We start from the raw sequence: 21,396 nt of genomic DNA on the forward strand, positions 1-21,396 counted from the left end.
ATGGTCCTGACTATCCTTTGAAGGCTATGAAGGACACAAGAGGCCTTCACTCCGGTCCAGTAAGGTCAGTCCTTAGGATGGCCAGGTTTGAAATGACTCTGAGAATCAAGAGAAGTAATTTATAACTTAAAGCCCAGTAAAACAAGAATTTAACAATTCAAAGGTAAGCCATTATTTCTGCTATACGAGCAACTGCAAACTAACATCCAAAAAGACAGACAACTAACAAAATGACTGTTTAATATATTATACATATATATATAAAAAAAGGGGGGAGGTGGTATTCTTTGCCTGCTCCTTTTCCTATGACTAAACAGTTTGGGGGGGGGGCAAGGGGGGAGAGGAGAGGGTGTTTGTTTTAAGCAAAACAACACCAATTGTTTTCTATTTCAAACTGTCATACAGACTAATACTTTTGAAAACTGAGGAAACAGCCCTTGATTAAAGATGATGCCAGTCACAGCACACTTAAAGTACTGCATCCTCAGCACCTGAGCATGCTACAGGAAAAGCTTAATTTTTACATACAGATAATTAGAGAATTAAACTAGAGTAGCTAATCAATACTTAATAATGAGGATCTATTGCTAAATACTTATAAGAAATGACAGGTTAGGAAGTATTGCATGTTTTATCTTTCTAATTCTTTATCAAATCAACAGTGTCAATTTGTTACTGAGAATGATAATGTTTAGAAAAATACTGCTGAAGCAGATTCTGGACTGCACAAAAATGTGCATGTATCCCTCACTCCTCTTCAAAATGCAGGATGCTTCCAGACAGTTTGCATTCTGTAGTAATATCTGAAAAACACTGTCAGAAACTCACTATTTTTAAAACCAGAGCTCCTGGAAACATGAGTTAATTTTCACTCACCTCAAAATATGACAGCAAAAACCTAAGGTGTTCTTACATTAATCACCAAGCAATGTGATGACTTAAAATAATCAGACACACTAATGCAAGTAGTAACAACTTAGCAACACATTCTGAAGCAGAAAGCAGCCATGATACTAAAGATTGTGTCATTATTACCACTCATAAGATGAAGAAATTGTGCAGTTTTATTTCACAGCACCAAAAATCCAAAACAAGTTTTCAAAATTCATCCAGTTAGTACCATAGTACTACATTGCATCCAGCGATATGACAGCTCAATGTTAACTGGAATTACAGCATCAGTACTTACTAGGAGAAAAAAAAAAATGAATTTGCCAGAAATATTAGTTAACCTTTAGACATTTAATAAAATAAAATACACTTCAAACATATTTAAGACCAGTGACCACAAACACTGTCGGTAATTTTCATCAATGAAAGCTTCCAGTTTGAGAAAGATTGCAGAGTCCTCAACAGATGACCGAAATGAGACGTTCTATCCAGGGCCACACAAAGGAAGAGAAAGCGTTAGTCTTCTTGCAGGACCTTTTCAGGATGTGGTCATCTGCAATGCCATGAGATTTAACAGCCTATTCAAACTCTGCTCACTGAACTAGTGCTCAATTTTATGGAAGTATTTTGATCCATTTTAGTTTTCATTTTTAGCATATACACAAATTTACATATTTAATAAATAAAAGTCACCTCCCTAGTGGTAAAAATCAGCCACATGAACAAGTGCCTAGAACATTACATGTCCAAACACTTCTATTGCTACAGTTGTGCAAAGTTTCCACATCAGCTTCTAATTCTGCCAATGGAGTGAGTCAGTGCATCCTTTAAACACAGGTCAGAAACCAAACAGTACATTTTCCTTTTCAGTTAATTGCTGACAGCCACTGAAGATATATCTGTTCTGCTGGAGTTAAGATGGACTTGTACTCCACGGCCGAATAGAACATAGCCTCTGAAGAGTTATCCTTGAAGCCCTTTGCGCACAATTTAAGCATACAACCAGCTTGGTAATGCATAAGCAAATGATGCTTCACTGTAGAAGGAATATTTTGGTTCCTCCACCTCACATGGCACATGATCGAAAACGCAGTCAAGTGCAACATTTTCCTCTTCCATACGGAAGAAGGATGTATCTTTCAACAAATGATGTCACAAAATCAGTTTCACTGAACTGACAACAGAAATTCTCCATTCATCTCTAGTTATCAGGCTTTCATCCCTTCTGTTCAAATCATGAATCATCACAGGATGGCTGACTCACAAAACCTATATTTGTCCAAAGGTTATTTTCTTACTTTCACATCTGCTATTTACCAAACTTAACTGCCTTTAAAGAAAGGTTAATTTCTTTGTAGCTTGCCTCAAATGTTGCAATAAAGTTCGTAACAGGCATCTGTCACAGTAATTACTACCTGTTGATCTAGTCTCAAGGCAGAATCATGTAAAAAAAAAAAAAAAAAGAGACATGCCAAGCTGATGTATGCTGGGGCTGACAATTATCCTGACATGCATCCCTACATTTGTTTCTAGCACTAATACTCCTCCACAACCATCTCACTAGTGTTACAAAAATAGCTGCAGAGCTAACACAGGAAAGTATTCCACTGGGATGTTAATGCTGAAATATCCACCCATTTTAATCAGTATCTTCAGCGATCAGAACCTTGGTCTCCACAGATATTGGTGCACTTATGAAACAGGGCCCTAGATCCCAATATAGGGGAAAGCCTTCAACAGTAGAACAGTATAAACCAGGTTTGTTGACTGCTCCTTAACTTACAGATATGTAAACTTTAAGTGCTTTTATACAAGCCGTATTAAAAAAAGAAGTGACAGAAGCCTAAGTCCTGCAGAAAAACAAAACAGAACAACAACAAAAAAACAGAACACCACCATATATCAAGTTTAACTCCTCAACTTTGAGCCTCTTTTTCTCTTTTCTGTTTTTGCAGCAATTCAGTTCTCACTTATGAAGGTGAACCTACAAAAAGAAATTACCCTGCAGCAAATGAGGGTATAAACATTTACGGTGCACCTGATACCCTGTGGTAATCACTTATACCAACCAACCTTTCACCCCCTCCCCAGTAAACTACATCTCACTTTACAGCATACGCTCTGGAACATTCATTACAGGGTGTGAATACACACTTCAAGAGCTACCGGACCATAAATCTATACCGTCATTTGCTCTGGTGCAACTTGTTCACAACATCATTCCTTCCTGGGCAATGATGGAATTTTTATCTGACTTACTACATTTCAGACATTCTGGACAATTATCTTCTTTTTCCCTTTTCTGCCACACTGCAGAGCTCTAAAATACTTTCACAACTTTCAGTAGCAAGTGGACCTACTTTAACTGCAGTTGTCTTAAAAGATCACCAGTATTTGTATGCAATTAATTTCTTTAAGACCAGCTTAATTTCAAGAACAAAGCAGCACATCAATGTATGAGTCCTACAAAAGTGACACCACGTTTGGTGCTTTAAAGCTAGCAGAAGTCAAGTCTCAGACAGTTACTTTTTACAGTCCAAAGCCTGCCTTGATTTAGGCTTAGCAACAATCCCATTTCAAGCAGGATGCTGGACTGCAGACCTCCAGAGCTTCCTTCCAACCGGAGATGCTAGACGGCTGTCAGCACCTCAACAGGACTGATACATTCTAGCTGTAACAGAGCCTAACCTGAATGCCCTAACCCAAAACTTCAACATAAGAAACTGATGGTGTCAAGAGAAAGAGACACCAGATTACTCAGGGAACTGCTGCATCTCCCAGAGCACCTTCCCACTCCCTCACTTTTTTTTAAGTTTACTTATCCAGGAGGCTAACTTGCTATACAGGGTAGGTCGATGATGAATGCAGGAACACTGCAACTTCTCCTGCATTAAATGCCCAAGAAAGACGTTCACATGGTACTGTTCAGCCAGAAGCTGGGCAGCTGTGGAGAAGTACTATGTACTCTCTCCCTCCTAGAAGCTCAGGAAAAGGAGCAGAAAATTATGTCATGCCTGCCACAGGAAAAGAGCAGCTAGCAAAAGAGGCAGAGCAAAGCAACAGTGAATCAATCTGACACCTGATAATACAGAGGTTGCCCCAGCTCTTAAAATCCATCTATGGCACATTCATAAGAGGAATGACCAATGAAATTACTTATTTGCATATATAAACAACCCATCAAATCTGCAAATTTTCAAAGTCAACACAGCAGCAGCAAATCATCAAAAGTGGTTGTTCACAAGATCTGTCAAACAGAATCAAGATCAATTTTCAAAATACCCACTCCATTTCATTCCCTCAAAGTTCATCAATAGCAGTATTGTTAACTTTTGGTAATTCACACTCTTCTTTGAAGTGGCAGTTTTCCAGGATGTTCTTGTAATAGTCCTTGAGGTCTGCATAAGTAGAGATGGTTTCATTCGAATGCTGAAACAACATCAGTTTTTCATTCAACAGCATCTGTACTTGATACTCTTCTTCAGGGTTCTTCCCTTGATCACAGTGGTAAAGCACAAATACCAGGTTGGCTGCATAAGGCACAATCTGGCCAGTGCGAAATTTCCGATGCGTTTGCCTGATGTAATTGTTTGCCTTGAGAGGCTCATCATCTTTGAAGAAACCCATAAGGGCAAGCAGTGGCTGAAGTGTCTCTGCGTGTCCAACTTGTACAATCATAGGTGAAGAAATAGGTTTCGAACTGAAAAAAAGAAAAAAAAAAAAGAAAAAGTGCAAAGGATGGGCAAAAGCCTGTGCTTTAAAACAAATATACCAGCATATTGCACAACTGTCAGCAATGAAGGCTTCAAAAAGTAGACTTTGAACTTGTTTTACTCCAATGCCCAACAAAACCCTGTTTGGGAATTTCAGTATATTACAGACTTTTCTTAAAGCATCCAAGTTTCCTAAACTTTGCCCCAATTTAAGGTATTAGCTTTTACATAAAATGCAAGAAGTTCTAATAAAGGTAGTTGGGCTACTGCTTGAGCCCAATATAAATATGATAAACAAAAGCAAGAAACAAATTAATGGTGTGCATCCATATATTCAGTACATCTCTCCAACTTCCTGTGTGAACCTACTCACTTGTGCTTTTCCCAGGTATGGGATAATCCAGTGACCATGCTACAGTTAGTACACTCGGTTTGGGTTAAATATAACATTTCTAAATAGCATTGCCACCCCACATGAGGAATTTGAGACAAGATAGCAAATTGCCAAACCAGCTGCAAGGCTTTGTTAACACACGAACCAAGTCAAGCCCTTCCACTATCAACATGTGGAAAGACTCATGGACATTGCAGTAACTTATTATTTCTGTTAACACAGATGCAGTGCAAATACATATAAACATCCCCCTGTCACGTGGAAAAATTCAGACTTTTTTTTCTTTAAACCAAATACATGTTTTTACTACATGTTTCACAGATTTCCTTTAGTACAAACCTACAGCTAAGACATAACTTCTCCCAGGATACCGAGCTGTATTTAATAGGACTGACTAGAGTCAGTAATTTTCTTTGTTGTTCCCTGGCAGATGCAAGAAGTGCCCAAATGACAAAGCCTAATGAACTATTAAGTGAGATCATCCAGGACACAGTCCACTTCACGAAGACCAGTGACTTATTAAAACATACCCTTTTTCTTTAGCTATTCTACATACTTCGAACCACACAGATTTTTTAAAAGTCTTTTTAGTAAGCTCCAACCTAAATTAATCTAAGGTGTGGTCAAGAGAAGCCCCTACATTATCATCATTCTAGACCTGGAAAGTTTTTAAGCTTTCAGCATTAATTTTCTTAGATTTCAGGATCAAAACCTTTTCCAGCTGCTGTAATAAAGAATAAGTGACAATTCAGTTTCAAGATGAAAATTAAGTCTAAGTACAAACTTATTAAGAAACTACAGTAAACCGCCACTACCCTCTGTCCTAACTATAACCATATGATTGCCTGCACAAGCAAAAGAAATTACTGATTTAACACATTCCCTCCCTGACATACTACCGCTTGTGCGGGGCTTTAAGAAGTCTTGCTTGCCTACCTCTATGACCACCCACGCTTTTAACTGTGTGTAACACATGAACAGGGGGGTTGGAACTAGATGATCTTAAGGTCCTTTCCAACCCTAACTATTCTAGGATTCTATAATGTGATAATTGTTTGCCCTGAGAGGCAAAATACTGACTTTCCCCTTTCCCCCCATCTCCCCCAATACTATTCAGCTGTTTGGAACGTACACCAGCACTTACCAAAGTTCAGTCTGAAGACAACAGTCCAGTCATTGGAGGAAAACAGTTGTCCCTCCACAATTCATTAGTCCAAATTATAAGCAAGATCACTACTACTACTTATTCTCAAGAATACCAACTAGCTGAAAAGATTATACTTCCTCAGCACACAGGCCAGCAGATTGAGCCACTGATTCATACCACAAGCAAAGCCTAAAACAAAGACAGCTTGTGCAACACAAGGTTACATACTGTTCAACCAAAGGGAAGATAAGAGCTGGTTTGCTGCAAGAGGAAGCATTAGCCAAGATGAAAATCTGCCCCTTGTTCCAGATAAGGATGATGAATTTTGGGGACCATCTCCAAGTGGCACTCAGAAGCCCACGTGACTTACTTAGCACATGTAAACACACGTTTAGCTTTCATAAGACAAGAGATCATGTTTGGCAACACTCCTGCTGCCAAGTAAAGTCCACCCACAGGTAAGACACATCTCGACTGGCCTGAAAAGGAGGCTTTTCCTCTGCTCCAACCTAAAGTCTGAAGCAATTGAAAAACGGTTAGCTATGGGACCTCCCTATACATTCAAACTTTGTTCAGATAAGCAGGAATTCAGTATGGGCACAGGATCAGCTATGTACTACCAGCTCAGGATAGCCATGAGCTATATATAGCCAGGTGTTTGCGCAGTCTGAAACACACCTTGCACCATTCTGCTCCGTGGTGAGCATGCAGCTCTTTTGACTATATGCCTCAGACTTGCACATACTCTCCCCTTATGCAAAAAACCATACAATTTTTCCAAGTGAGCTATGCCCTTTGAGATCAGAGTATTATAAATGCACAATACTCAAGACATTAAGCTACATTGTAAATACATGCAGCACCCATGATGCTGTCTTCTTAATTCAGGAGACCTAACACCTTTTTCTAGTTAGCTAACAGAAGTCTGAGATACTTCCAGACAACTTTAAAAACCTCAAAACTCAATTCCTGAGCAGCAAGTTGTTGCAGATTCTACCTGACAGATGATAATATGACCATTTTTACCACATGGATTACTTAAAAAATGTGCAATTTTACCACGTGGATTACTTAAAAAAATGTGCAATTTTCAAGCCCAGTTAGTCTCACAAGGTCCTTTTACAATTCTCCTAGTAGAAACAATTTATCTTCTTTATCTTGAACAAAAGTGCTGCATTTGTAATGACACTTCTCATCTCTTTTTCTTGGTCATTTATAACATGCTGGGCAGCCCAGATCCTTGCAGATCTATCTTCACTAGCAACTTACCTCTGCTGGGGAAAAAAAATAAAATCCATCAGCTACCCCTACCTCCATTTCTTGTATTTTTAATCATTTTTTACCCATGTAAGGACCTTGCCATTAACCCTGGATGCTTGGTTTCTTTTGATAAGGAAACCTGTAGAAAGATGTTTGGAAATCATGACTGTGTTGCCACCCTAGTTGGAGCTCCTGGGAAGGATCTGCAAGCATACAAGAGGTATGTTTTCTTTTCACAGAGCTGTATCGACAGTTCTGTGGTATATCATATTCTTCAAGGTGCTCATCAATGCTAACCTCAGTTGTTATTTCTACTAAACTGGTCTGTAATTCTGATTCTCCTCTGGAGCTGGGTTTTTTCCTTCCCTCCCCCCCCCTTTATCTATTTGGTTTTAAATCATCACACCTGCCAGCCTCCACAAGCTTCTTGGCTGAAACCAACATGCACTGGTTGTTATTTCAGCTATTTAATTCAAGTTCTTTTCACACTCTTGGGGGATTATCACTCAGCTCTAGCAACTCAGCACGGTTTTATTTGGTCCCAGCTGCACACCCTTATACACATGCCTGTTTCCAGACATGGTGGTCTGTGTTTAATAGTTTACTAACCAAGAAAGCTAGAAACGCAAATATGCTGCTGAAGCCTCCAAAACAAGTGTTACACAAGCATTATTTGCTCCACAGAGAGTGGATTTCACTCACCCATACCCCCCCCCACAAAACGTAAGTTTCCAAAACAGGAAATTAATTATAGTATATAGACATACACACCCATAGAATTTTTAAAGTACAAGAAAAGAAAATCTCATTAAGACAAAAGAGGTAATAAACAAGGTGCTCATTCTCACCTATAATTTGAGGTTTTATTTTACCTGCTTTAATCTCATTAAATCCTCATGCCAACAGGTCAAACCACCTTGGGAGACAAAACAAACCTCTCCCTCTCACATCTATCCCACCATATTACTTTAACAAGGATTAAAACTGTTTCCTTATGTGGTACAATCCTTAGTTTTCAACAGCTTCTTCAAAACAGTATACTTGGGTTTCTCACCAGTGCTGAATATCAAAGACTACTTGAGCACTCCCTGTTCAGTATCTAGGGTTATGACTCCAGTTCAGATGCAGTTTCATATCACCTAACAATGACCATAAAAATCACTATCAAGGTTAGAACAGCAACAGTAATACTTTTAATCATGGGGGATATCACAAAAGATTGCCTCTTCAGAGCATGTACACAGGCAAAGGTTACTACTGCCCCTGTATTTCTGGTAAAGACAGGAGCACAAATCACAATCAATAAAACACTGATAAACTCCAAACAGTAGCACAGGCTAATGAAATATTAAACAGAAGGCTTGAGATTTCCACACTCAGTCTTCTTCATGATCGATTAATGATTCAGTCCCCCCTAGAAGCATCAAAGTTCTCAACATTGTACGCTGGCAACTGCCAATGGATTTCAGTTCACTTTCTCCCTTTTATTTAGTACTAAGTGTTTTGGGAAAGCACACTGATCAGTAGAAACAGAAAAATAATCTCATCAACTTCAAAGGGAGATGAAGAGACTGAATAAAACTGTGTCATAAAATTTTAAGAGCTTGTCTGAATGTGATTGCTGGTGACTGGTTTCACGCTTATTTATGGGGCACTTCCACATGAGCAGAAGTGGCTGTCACTAGGCAGAGCAGGGTTCATTGAAGAGATGTGTCAACTTCAGCTACTGAACCACCCGCTGCTGTAACTTTCTAAGCAAAAATCTGACTGCAGCTGAAAATGAAGTTGCTGAACAATTCATCAGCACAACCCTGAAAGGTAAGTCTCACCATGAAAAAAGGCACCACAGACAAGCACAGATATGGGATTTATCATTCAGGCAAATTCTAGTTCTTAATCACAGCAGATTCAGGTTTACCTTGAATATTCCTAAGCACCAATGTGACTCAGCTAGAGATATCCCACTATCTCCTGGGGTCTGGGTTAAGAAGAAACATATCCTACAGCAAAGCTTAACTGGCCAACCTTCAAACCTCATGCAAAAAATCTCTCCAACAATTTCAAAGGAATGAAGTTTAACAACTGTTAAACAAGCAAGCTTAGACTACATTCTGTCCTTTTCCTCCCCAGTACAAAAGCCAGGACAAAGAATTCAAACCCCTCTATTTTCAGTTATGGGAAGAATTCTCATATATGTGTTGAATTCTCATATGAATTCCTCCCACATCCTCCTGTGATTTATTTCTGGAGGACAGAAAACCAGCTGGAGGAACTCCAAATCTGCAAGAGAGCTGCAGAGATCAGGGAATGCAGTGGTGGGACTCCGAAGGCAGCAGAAATACTCAACAGTGGTGTTGCTCAGGGTGTTTTCACCACTGGGGAGGGGAAAAAAACAAAACAAAACCAAACCCAAACCAGCTGTCAAACAGTATTAAGCCTAAGTTCTCATGTTTCAAAACTTCCACCTTAAATAGTACATGAGAAGACAACTGTCCTCAATCATTTCCAGAATCAGCACCAACACAACAAAATGCCACCACAAATACTGTCAAGATAAAAACTTTCTTTTTCCACAAGAATGTAAATGAGCTCACTCATGGAAAAGGCAAATTTGAAAAGTCTGACTACTCAAAACCCCGATTAAAGGCAACAGCTCCTATCTAGTCCTGCAAGAGTCAATCACCCAAAGCTAACTAGTCTTGATTGCATTTCACTTCAGAGCTTCTTTCAAAGGCTCTTTTCTGAATGATCCCACCCCTCACGTTCTTAGAGACCTCACACATTAAATGCATTACTGCAGCAGCATTGTGATGATGCTAAATGTTGAACCATCATGATGAGCCAAAATCAAATCAAGAGGGTCAAACTCTTCCTGCAAAAGTGAAGACTGGTAAATCAGTTCATCTGTCTGTTAGTTGCCGAGATACTGTTTTGCTTGGGTTCTTAATTCCTTAGATAAAAGGATATGACTCTATAAAAGTTGCTGAGATACCTTTTCAGAGCAATCCTGAACAAGCAAATATTAGGTAATTAATGTGAGAGATTAAGTATGTTCTGGAAGATTTGAAAGGTACAAACAACACTGAAATATCTGGTTCTACGCAGACAGATGAAAAGATGCATTCCCAGGGGAGGCCCTGGACTGCCCAGGTATCTGAGAGAAGCCAGCACATACACACATACTTCAGAAATGCAGACACGGGGATACTGCTGAACATGCTACAAGCACCTATGGAGAATTTTAGGTCTCTACCTGGTTTCCCAAAAAGCACCCTTTAATCATGTTGGAAGCACCATCTTTGAAAGATGGAGCTATCAGAACCAACCATACAATATGACACAGCTGTTTGAGTTTGTAAGTGGGAGTCTCTGATTTTCTGGAAATGAAGTCAAGACCTATATATTTTTCAGATGCGCTAATATAAACTGTGTGGTCTGCTGAACTGTACAGCTGGCACCTTGCTCTGTGAATACATGAACATCTTATTACAGGGATCAGTTTACCCATCACATACATAACTGTTCTCCTCTCTGAACAGATAATCTGAAGTCAAGCAGTTTTTCTTCCCTCGCTCCTCAAGTTACATATCACTAAGTAATAAGCAGAGGTGACAAGCACCTGGTCCAGAAGCTTTCATCGCAGGTGGTCCCCAGTACCCCAAAGAGTCAGGGGACAGAGTGGGGATACCCCTGAAGTCGCCCCATACAAAGCCATACAAAAGAGTTACACACACCTTCAAGCTCTCTGAGAAGGGGACCATCTGGGGAGTGCAGTACCAATGCCTCTGACCTGGCTCTGCAAGAGCTGCTCCGTACCTCAGAGTAAGCCCATGTAGTACATATCTGGCTATAAACTGTCCTGCACTTCAAATAATGTGAATTACATATCTACATGCAACAGCTCAGGTTCTCCTCAAATGGGGGATCAAGCACAATGGTTTACAACTCCCAACAAGGAACACAGGACATTCTGAACGTGCTGATGCACCCAAATAACCAAGAACCTGCACTGCGCAAAGACTGGGTCCCTGTGGCAACAAAGTTTTAATAAAATAAAGAACTGAAAAACATGGATCTGAGAGAAAGGGTTTTTTTTAAATCCAGTTATATCACTCTACTGCTTACGTGGAAGCTTTTTGCTCTGTTCCCTTTGTACATACTATAAAAAGATAGTTTTGAACACTTAATTGGTTTTGCATCATATATTGAATTCTTTTGGACCGAGTCATAGGTTTGAAAGGAGTGATTAGGGCACTCCTAAGTGCTACTAGTTAGTAGTAAATGACTACAGAAAGGTTATCGATTGTGTTGTGAACTTACCTGCAAAGAGGAATGCAAATTACATGAAACAACAAAAGCTACCTGGCAGTGTTCAAGGCCAGGCTTTGAGACACCTTTGGAAGGTATCCCTGCCTGTGACAGAGGGGGTTTGGAACTGGATGATCTTTAAGGTCCCTTTGACCTAAACCATTCTACGATTCTACGATAAATTGGCAAATTGACCTGTTTACCATATGGCTTAGCCTGGTATAACTACATAGATTACCTTCACTTGATCTTGAACTACATCCAAGTTCAAATTAGTCTGAACCTGCTTACTCTCAGAGGAATCCACCAAATATTCTGCAATGTGTATGTGCAGCTAGGTTAGTATTTTCAATCATTAGCCACATACTTTAATATTGAGATGGCTGCACAAAGCACACTTCCAAATTTCCAAAGCCTTATGGTAATGCACTCAAACAGTACAAGTAAAGTAGTAACAGGAGTTCCATATTCTCTTTCATGAGCAAGAAAGGCAGACTTGTTAAATATTTGAAGCTAGAAGAAAAAGACATAGAACAGCTTTAATGACTAGCTGATATCCCTAAAGTATGCCATAACCAATTTCCAGATCCACCCCTGCCCATGTGTAGCTGTTAAGATGGTTTCAGGGTTTTTGTTTGGTGTTTTTTTGTAAGATTGGCAGCTTCCTATTGCATTAACTATGAAAATACATGGATTTCTCACCAATACACAGAGTTCCTCGTGGCAGAACAGCACTCCCAGACCACAGATATAAGGCTTACCTGGGCATTTCACAGAAACTTGAAGCCAAAAAGCAATATATACCTTTATGCCTTCTATGTACAGTTTTCCTACAGATTCATACCCTATGCTGCAGCAACAGGAGCTTTCTCCTGCCACTGTAGTGTTTCCCCTTTCTCCTCCCAAGATCAGTGTGCCAAATCTCCTAACAATGCAAGAAGACAGTGAACAATAGAGTTAAGCTGGCAGTCCCATGCAACACACAGACCAGATATGTCTCTTGAAGAAGGATGGGGGCCCATCAAGTCCAAGGTGATTCCTACCATCAGCACCATATTGGCATGGCGAGATAACATATTAGGTTTTTGTCACTAGCTGTAGCCCATATATGAGCCACTAAGAATGCTCCTGAGCTATGTGACTCAGAAGCAGCAATGCCTCACTGCTGCTTCTGAGGTAAGGTGATGCTCATTGATTGTTCCTCTACACCCCAACACTGAAGCATCTCTAAATACCACAGCTTTGGGAAATTGAACACTTTCTAATTATTTAAACAAACACTGGCCAGTAAGAGCAGCCTTTCATGGATTCTTCCATAGTAGCCCAACTGCAAGTGAACATGCACGTATGTATGACTACCTGGCAGTTTTACCAATACAATGAAGAGCAGTGACACTTTCAGTAGGCCCTAGGCTCCAGTGTTCTTCACTAAACTGTTGGTTTAGCGAAGAGTGTTTCCCCATTAGCTTCTTCGTGACAGTTGCACAGCCTGACTCTATATTTTCTATCTGTAGCAGGAAGACTTGGGGAAAAATACAGTTAAGTCTTCACAAAAAATAAAGTGCTTTATGGACTAAGACTACTGCCCAAATATACCATCTCAGCACAACAAATCACCTGGTTTAATTTTGCATTCAACTCTTGTGATACAGATTTTTTTTTTTTGTAATTCAGAAAATGTGTATGGAACAGAGTCCTGGCCCTCAAAGTCTCCCTAGAAACATGCCAATGACATTTCCTTACAGACTGATAAGAAGGTATGGGGAATGTGGTCCTGAAAGGCCCACTGCAGCTGTGGTTAGGTCTCAAGGAATAGATGTTTTCTACTACAGAATTAACCTTTATTAGACTTTTATACTTTGACACTGAAGGTGTAGAAGAATAGGGTCCATGCATGGGTGTGCTAACAGAAGGTGGTCATAAATTCAACATCAGACCCATGTTCCTGAATAGATATTCCAACACCTTTCCACCATCTGTCTGGATTGGGACAGTTGACAAGAGCAATCATATAGTGAAAATCCATTTCACAGGCTTCATAAACAGCAAGACCTACACAGAAGAGACCATTGCTAGTTTAAACCAAGGATTCTGTTGGAATTCATATGAAAGATCCTGAAAATGTCTGAAACTTCTGCACTGTAAATTGAAGGTGGGACTAATTGGCAAGGTTTATCTTTTTTAATTCATCTGTAACTGAGAATGAAAACAGGACAAAGCTACTGAATATAAAAACACTGTTCTCTACTGCCAAGCTTGTAACAGAACAGATAATCCAGATCCCTCAGCTTCTTGTTGGAACAGAAATACTCCCCTTTCTACTCTTGGATAGCTGAATCTAAGCTTTCCAGAAAGAAAGATTAAGTTGGAGCAAAGATAATGCTCTGGAAGTAAATTTGTTGTTAATTTTTTAAGGCAAACAGCCAGTTACAAATCAATGTTAGACACTGCTAAATTGAAACAACATTCCACTAAAAGACATTTTATTATCACAAAGGTTCATGTTCTGAGTAATCAATTGCTGTGAAGTATATAATCTGTTGCCTTGAAGTCACAATAAAACTAAAAAAAATTTTAAGAGATACTCAGGCACACAGAGAGAGGCACAACCAAATACCTCCTGTTATTAATACAGGCACAGACTTTTATTTGTATGGTTTCTTATTTTCATTTGTATTCTCATATCCCCATGGGATCCGGAATAAATCTCTCCTATCCCGGATGAGAAACCATTAGTTGCACCTCAGCTCGCTAAATCACAGGGGACACGAACTGTTCCAATAAATGGGCAGTGGCACATTTCCACGTGTTTCCAAGTGTACCGGGTTACCCGATACAGAGTATACTCAAGTCTTCAGTGCTTTAAGACTGCCACCTTACGTTGCGGAATGGAATAACATGCTCTCTTTGTGCAAGGCAATACACTTTGGAAGCTTTCCGTTCCCATTCAGGATGCAAACTAAACAGATCGTTCACCCAGCTTTGAACTTTCTCAGGTTTTTAGGGTATCGATCTTTTACACACACGCATAAACTCGCTACCTGCTTCCCCTTCTGCGGTGGCAATGCAACCCTTGAGACTGCAACTGAATTTCTGCAGCCAAAGCTGAAAGACAGCATGAATTACCTTGGTCCTTTAGTGCTCTGTTCCACCTTATAATTCAGTGACCACTGATCTAGTTCTCAGTAAATCAGAAGTACATATACAGCTTTTTTTCAATTACAGATTTTGTTGCCTTTTTTTTTTTTTTTAAATTATTATTAAACTTACAGGGATATCTTGCACATAGTTGAGACAGAGATGCAACCAGTGCATGTAAATTAAGGACTGAAAGGCTGTGACTGTTCAAAAGTAAATCATGCTAAAAAGAAACAAAATTGATCGCCCTCTTTACAGGAGTCAAACTACATTTAGAAGTTATTTTTCAGATTTCAGAAGGACAGAGGGGTCTTCAGGGCCTTGCTGTCTTTCTGTTAACCTGCACTTCTTCCCGAACCTCTCATTCCCAGTTACTTTATTCTTAGAGACAGACCCAGCACATGACAGAAGCAATCACAGCAGCATGCTTGTCAATCTATTCACAGCTGGATGTTAATGACCTGTGCCCTACTGTATTTTCATTTAGCTCTCTGGTAGGCTGAAGAACAGATGCAGTGAAGTTTATTTAAACAGTGATCTAGCACTACCATTGCTTTAACTCCACCATTACGAAAATGAGAGGTACCAGAGACTCCCACACAAGCCTTAAACTTCCAGACACCAGAGCGACCATAAGACAGCACAATTTCTTAAGCCAGCTTGGCTGCAGAGCAGTCACTATCACCATTTCCTTCAGCCATTCCATAGCAACGCCTCCCAAAAGCCAAACTTACTTATGCTTTTAACTGCCATGTGCTAACCCATTCATGACAAAATGAACACAGGTGCCTCCTTTGTGCCAGCTGGCACACAGCACAGGTAAAATTCAGAAAGGTACCTGACCACCCATGCCACACAGAATCCCGTACACTCCCACCCTTGGCTTTCATTGCCAACCCTGCATGTCCCACTTTCCTCTGCTCACATTATCATTAGAGCAGGACCAAGGCACTAATCTGGATGCAAGCTTTGAGAAAGTCTATGTGTACATCTCAAAGCCTAATTTTCAACGCGTTTACCTTCTCACATACTAAGCTGACACTGTTAAAAACAAACACGCAAGTCTGATTTGCAAGTCAGATTTTCCAGGTGAATCACAAAAGTAATTAAGATAAAGACTAATTTTACTGTTTACCTAGGGATGACTCCCCTTTAGAAAGGAACCCTGACATGTATTAAACATCACCTCAACATTCCTTCATCACTCAGAACTCCAGTGATGAACACAGGGTCTCTCTGTATCCTGCACTAAACGACAGCAAAAAAAGCCAACTGACTGCTTTGGAATTATGCTTCAATTGACTTAACACACAGTTCTTCTACTACTGTTAATGTCCAACTTGGATCCTCAGCCACCAAACTCTTAGACCTACTTTAATATACTGATTATAGAAATAACGCTCCAAGGATGCTAGGAATACAAAAGCATCTACCACATGCAATTGATGTTTATGTATTAACACCAAAGACAAATTGTTACTTATAAATTGGTTTCTATTAAGTATTTAATAGCATGATACAATCTTACAATCATATCCTTGATACCATGTGCTTTTATAGACATTTCCACACTTATCTGCCAAGGTATTCATTCATGTGACTGATCACTAAACTATGAATTCACAATTCTTTGGTTTGCATGAGGAACAAGCACACAGGCTGTAAATTAATGCTCATATGAATACACTGCATTTAAGCCTAAAGCAGCTCTCAAAGCAAACAAACAGAAAATATTACCAGCACATGAAAGCAAATGCAGGCAATTCTGTGACACAAATACACCAACCTGTAAGTGAAGCCTTTGTTTTCTCCACACCACATCCCAGTTCCATTCCTATTTTACTTTTCCCTATCACACTGATGCACGAGACAAGATCAAGACCAAACAAACACTGAATCATGACTGCTGACTGACACCAGCTCATAGGAGCAAGCAACACACAAAAATAGCACAGGTATCTCTAATTTTTAAGGAAGTATAAGAATGGTTAAATCCATGACACTACAAGGCAGTTTTGAGGACTGTGCAACTCAGTGGTGGCTGGAGTACCACTGCTATTGTTCTTCCACTGAAACAAAATTACTGTTGTCAAATCATGGCAACAGATGAAGACAAACCACTTTATCAGACCACCATCCTTTGAAGACACCTGGCTATTTTATCTTCAAGCCTACTGACAGCTACTTGTGAGGCCTAATACATTCCTGTAGCTACAGTATTGTTTCCCAAACTACAGCTTTGCTGTGAAAGAATAAGGATAGGAAACTAAATATCCTAGACAAAGTTCCTGGACTGCACAGATGAACTACTGACTGGATTAATGCAACAAATCAAGGTATTCACAAGGACCTTAGGACAAAAGTGTCTTTGTCCTGTTCTAACAGGGCACTGAGTATTTTGCTCCAAGTCTTGTTAGTCTCTAGTTACGACTAAGCAAGCTTGTAACAAGGCTGGCTTGCTGTTACAGCTCTGGCCTCTTGGATCCTGCAACATGCCTGTTCTGGGCTAGAATCACTAGGTGTTTGGACTGCCCTGTAATAACTCTTTTTCCATAATCACATTTCAAACCCCTTTAATCTGAACAGAAAACTTTAATAATGCAAGAGACTCAAGCACACGCAGAAAAATAAATAAATAAAAAATTACAGACTTAAGTGCTTAAGTAACCAGGTAACAGAATGTATCATGAGGATGATTTCAACCCATAGTCTTCCATTGTTGTGACACATGATTTTTAACAAGGACATTTTAAACAATAAGCTCATTATTTTAACTCAATAGCCTGTTTTCAAACTGTGCAGGAAAAGAACACCATTATCAGACTGCTGCTGGCTGCCCCTTGAAGGTCTGTGTGGATTAGTAAGTTAAAAGGAAATACATTACCTAGGTATAAGCATATGAATGGAAGAAAAGAAAACCCCAACCTCCTTAAAGTATCATTGCTCTATTAAAAACTTTATTCTCTCCATTACAATTCTCCTAGCTCAAACTCTCCTAACATTATTAAGTTTAGAAGTAAAGTACTTCTATTCACACTACATCCAACTCATGATTGGCCACAGAAAGCTTGTAGCCAAAGCACAAAAGCCTTTTGATTTACCTTTTGCTCTCTTCCACTGCTTTGTCCAAATGTTGGAAGATATCTTGGAACAAAATGCAGCTGGAGCGACTATTTATGTCATAGCCATATCCTCTCTTCCAGTATTGCTTCAGGTCATTCAGGTATTCCAGTACCTAGTTAGAGTTCACAGGTTTTTACTATTGCACAAAGGGAAAATAAAAACAAGCCTTGAACACCCCCCCCCGCTCCCCCTCCCCCAAACTGGAGCAATGACACCTCCACACACTGCACGAAATCAACAATTCTTTGACACAAACACTCCCAACCAAACATCAAGGCTCCCATTGAAACTGCTTCAGCATAAAACCAAACACAAACGAACAGGCTGAAGAGCCACTGCATTCAGCATCTTGTGTCTGATCATGCTTACAATCAGGCCAGGGGAAAAAAGCAGGTGTAATTCCCCAGACTCCAGTAACTTTCAGCTCTGGATTTTGAGCTCTAAGGTGTTTTTTTTACAAATTTAATAGACTTTGGTGGATTCTCCCCCGCAATAACCCAATCTCCCCTTTGAACATACCAAGTTTTAGCATGAATAGCACCCTGCAGCTTGCCTATACACTGTGTTAAGAGTCTGTTGCGAACCTGCCTGCTGCTAGCTTTATTTAGTTCCCGCTAACTAGGGAGTATGACAAGACCATCGCTATCCACTGCTTTTTTTAGCATTTCTGATTTTGCCTTATGAAGGTCAAAGATCCTTAGCTTAGTTAATCATTCTTCAGATTGAAGCAATCCCATACTTTTAACTGAGTTTGTCTATTTCTACATTCTAGAGATGTGCACACACCTTGACAGAACTGGGCCTTGGAGTTACGTAAAAGCACACCATGCTCTCCTTATTCTCTGTTCCATTTCTTACAATTCCTAACATTAAGGCTGTTTGCTTAATTTTTGCTCATTAATTTTACTGTAGCTGAGCCAACATTTTCATGGCTCTATACCATCAGAATTTCACTTCTCAGTGGCACAATTTATCTCAGAGATCATCACCTTGTATACAAAGTTTCAACTTCTTATTCCATACACATCACTTTGCAGTGAATGCCATGTGCCACTGTACTGATGTGGAATTCATCTTCACAGGGTCCCCCTGCAAAGCCTCTCAAACACCCCATATTCTTATTATCTCAAGTGCCTCCATATAATCAGGAAGCACATGTCTCAGCAGAAGTCCTCTTTCAGATGAGAGCATTTACCCCTAACTCTATTGCCTACTCTTTAGGCAACCACCTATTTATGTAGAGGTCTCCCCTCTTTCCCAGAGGAGCCAAGTTTCCTTGGAGCCTTGGGGAGGACTTACTGAACATCAAAGGGTACATCAGGTACTTTCTGAAACAAGAAGAATCATCATAAGTCTCATTTATCTGGGCTCTACTAGGTTTATTAACAGGCATTATGTTTAGAGACCTGATAATTCCCAAAAACATATAGAAAGAGTCTTACAGGACCCAGAAGACCTCATTTGATGACCTCTGGAATCAAGGCATTTTATCACATGATTATCCTCTACAAAACAGAACTGTCTAGAGCATTTCCAATGTAACAAAAATAAAAACATTATATGAATTAAGCACAATAGGAAAGGACATTTTTAATCAGGCCAAATCAAAATTGCACCAGTACTTAAGTCTGAATAAAGAAGGGTATTTCAGTCTTGCTGCTCAATTAATCCAAAGCTCTTTGGATGCCAAAGAAGTGCTTCATTAGGTTGAAGAATATGGGGCACGCAAATTACAACTCTTTGCACAGTCCGAAGTTGCATCTGAACACTAGGGCATCTTCCGAAGGCTTCTCAAATATCTCTTTCATTTAGCATGTATAGAATCATAGGACGGTTCGGGCTGAAAGGGACCTTAAACATCATCTCACCCCTCCCATGGGCCTGGACACCCTCCACTAGTCCAAGCTGCTCAAAGCCCCACATACCTTGGCATCTTCTTCACTGAAGAGTGAACACCATGGGGAGGTCACGTTTTTTATAGCTAACTCATATGAGCAGGTGAGAAAAGCCACTTGAACAAGATCTGCAATAAAGCCAATGAACAAGCAAAAGATAAACCACTGCTACACAACTAGCAACTTTCACCTTGCCTCTAAAATTAAATGTAATTACAATTCAGCAATTCAAACAATGTAAGCCAATAAATAATCGCCAGTCCAAAGGACAAACACCAAAAATAAGCTGTTTTCAAGAGAATTATTGCACTGAATCCTAATTTTGGACTCCAAGCTTTTCACATTATGTTGCTATAAGAGGAAAACAAGAGCATTTCACACCAAATGCTGCACATCTGCTGATGTGCATGCTATAGGCGTCAACTACTAGTGTGTCCCCATCACCACAAAAGACAGAAAGAGTCAACACAAACAAGGTCTGTCTGTTCAGCACAGAGCAGTCTTTCACTACCACTACTCTACCTTCCACATTACTAGCTGAGTTTGAACAGCAGCATGCTGCAATTTTGGGACTGTGGCTTTAGGGACATGCTAGAAGCAACAGCAACACCTATTTGGGGGGATTCCCTCATCACTTGACCACACAGTGAAACCTAGCACTTCTACTGTGGACAAGTGAAGTTACCACACGGACATACAGGTCCACCTTTTCCTGAGGTTGTGTGTTTGAATTGTAACAAGTTTTAAAACAGCTAAACCTGTTCGACAAAACAGAATTGGAATAACACCACTCATCTGACTCCAAACAAAGTTGATTTCCTCTAAAGAAGGGATATTTTGAAACACCTTTTTCTTCTGACCACTAACAAGCATTCATTACTGTAATACCAATATATATTTACAGCCTATGCAATTAATCAGAGACTGCATCTCCCTTTGACACCATAATTTTAATTAGCTACTCTCCATAACTACACATCCTAGAAGTGATTCTCAGCCAGACTCCAGCAGAAGCCACCTGTAACACATGCATTACCTGCATTTAGCTCCTCCACCGGCAAACACAAAGCACTTGCAACCTTCTCCACGACCTTCCTCATCTCTGGCCCCTCTTTGAAGGCCTTCACCTGGCACATGGCCGTGTCATTCTCTTCCACCAAGGCTACAAACTTGGCGCAGTGATCAAAAAATCGCATCAAGGAATCATTAACTTCCACCTCTGCTTCTGAAAGCAAACACAGGTCTCAGGGACGCAGTCAGACACCCTCCCCGAGGACAGCCCCACCTCCACAGCGGTGTTTTTATAGGGGGAATGCGGGGTCCCTCTCAGCTTGGTGATGGGGGGCATGGGACTGGCTTCGCGGCTTCCCTCAGCCCCGGGGCAGCGGGGAGGACGTGGGGGCTCCCTCAGCGACCGCCGGGGTCCCTCAGGGGCTCGCAGGGCTCGCGCAGGGAAGGGGGCATAGATGTGCGAGCGGTCTTACCGTCGCTGCCGAGGCTGAAGGACGGTCCGAGCCCGCGGCGGAA

The 21,396-nt window shown here is 40.3% G+C and overlaps 1 protein-coding gene across 1 annotated transcript; it reads right to left on the minus strand.

The window, feature by feature from the left end:
* Positions 1 to 4,191: 4,191 nt before the first annotated feature.
* On the minus strand, positions 4,192 to 21,390 carry MINPP1 (multiple inositol-polyphosphate phosphatase 1; the record flags this gene model as incomplete). Its single annotated transcript, XM_010016497.1, has 5 exons — positions 4,192 to 4,591; positions 17,953 to 18,086; positions 19,900 to 19,997; positions 20,906 to 21,094; positions 21,354 to 21,390. Coding segments are annotated over 5 exons (858 nt in total), but the record flags the coding sequence as incomplete, so codon positions are not given.
* Between the last annotated feature and the right edge of the window lie 6 nt (positions 21,391 to 21,396).

Source organism: Nestor notabilis, unplaced genomic scaffold (assembly GCF_000696875.1).
Source record: "Nestor notabilis isolate BGI_N333 unplaced genomic scaffold, ASM69687v1 scaffold17546, whole genome shotgun sequence".
Classification (NCBI taxonomy): Eukaryota; Metazoa; Chordata; class Aves; order Psittaciformes; family Psittacidae; genus Nestor; species Nestor notabilis.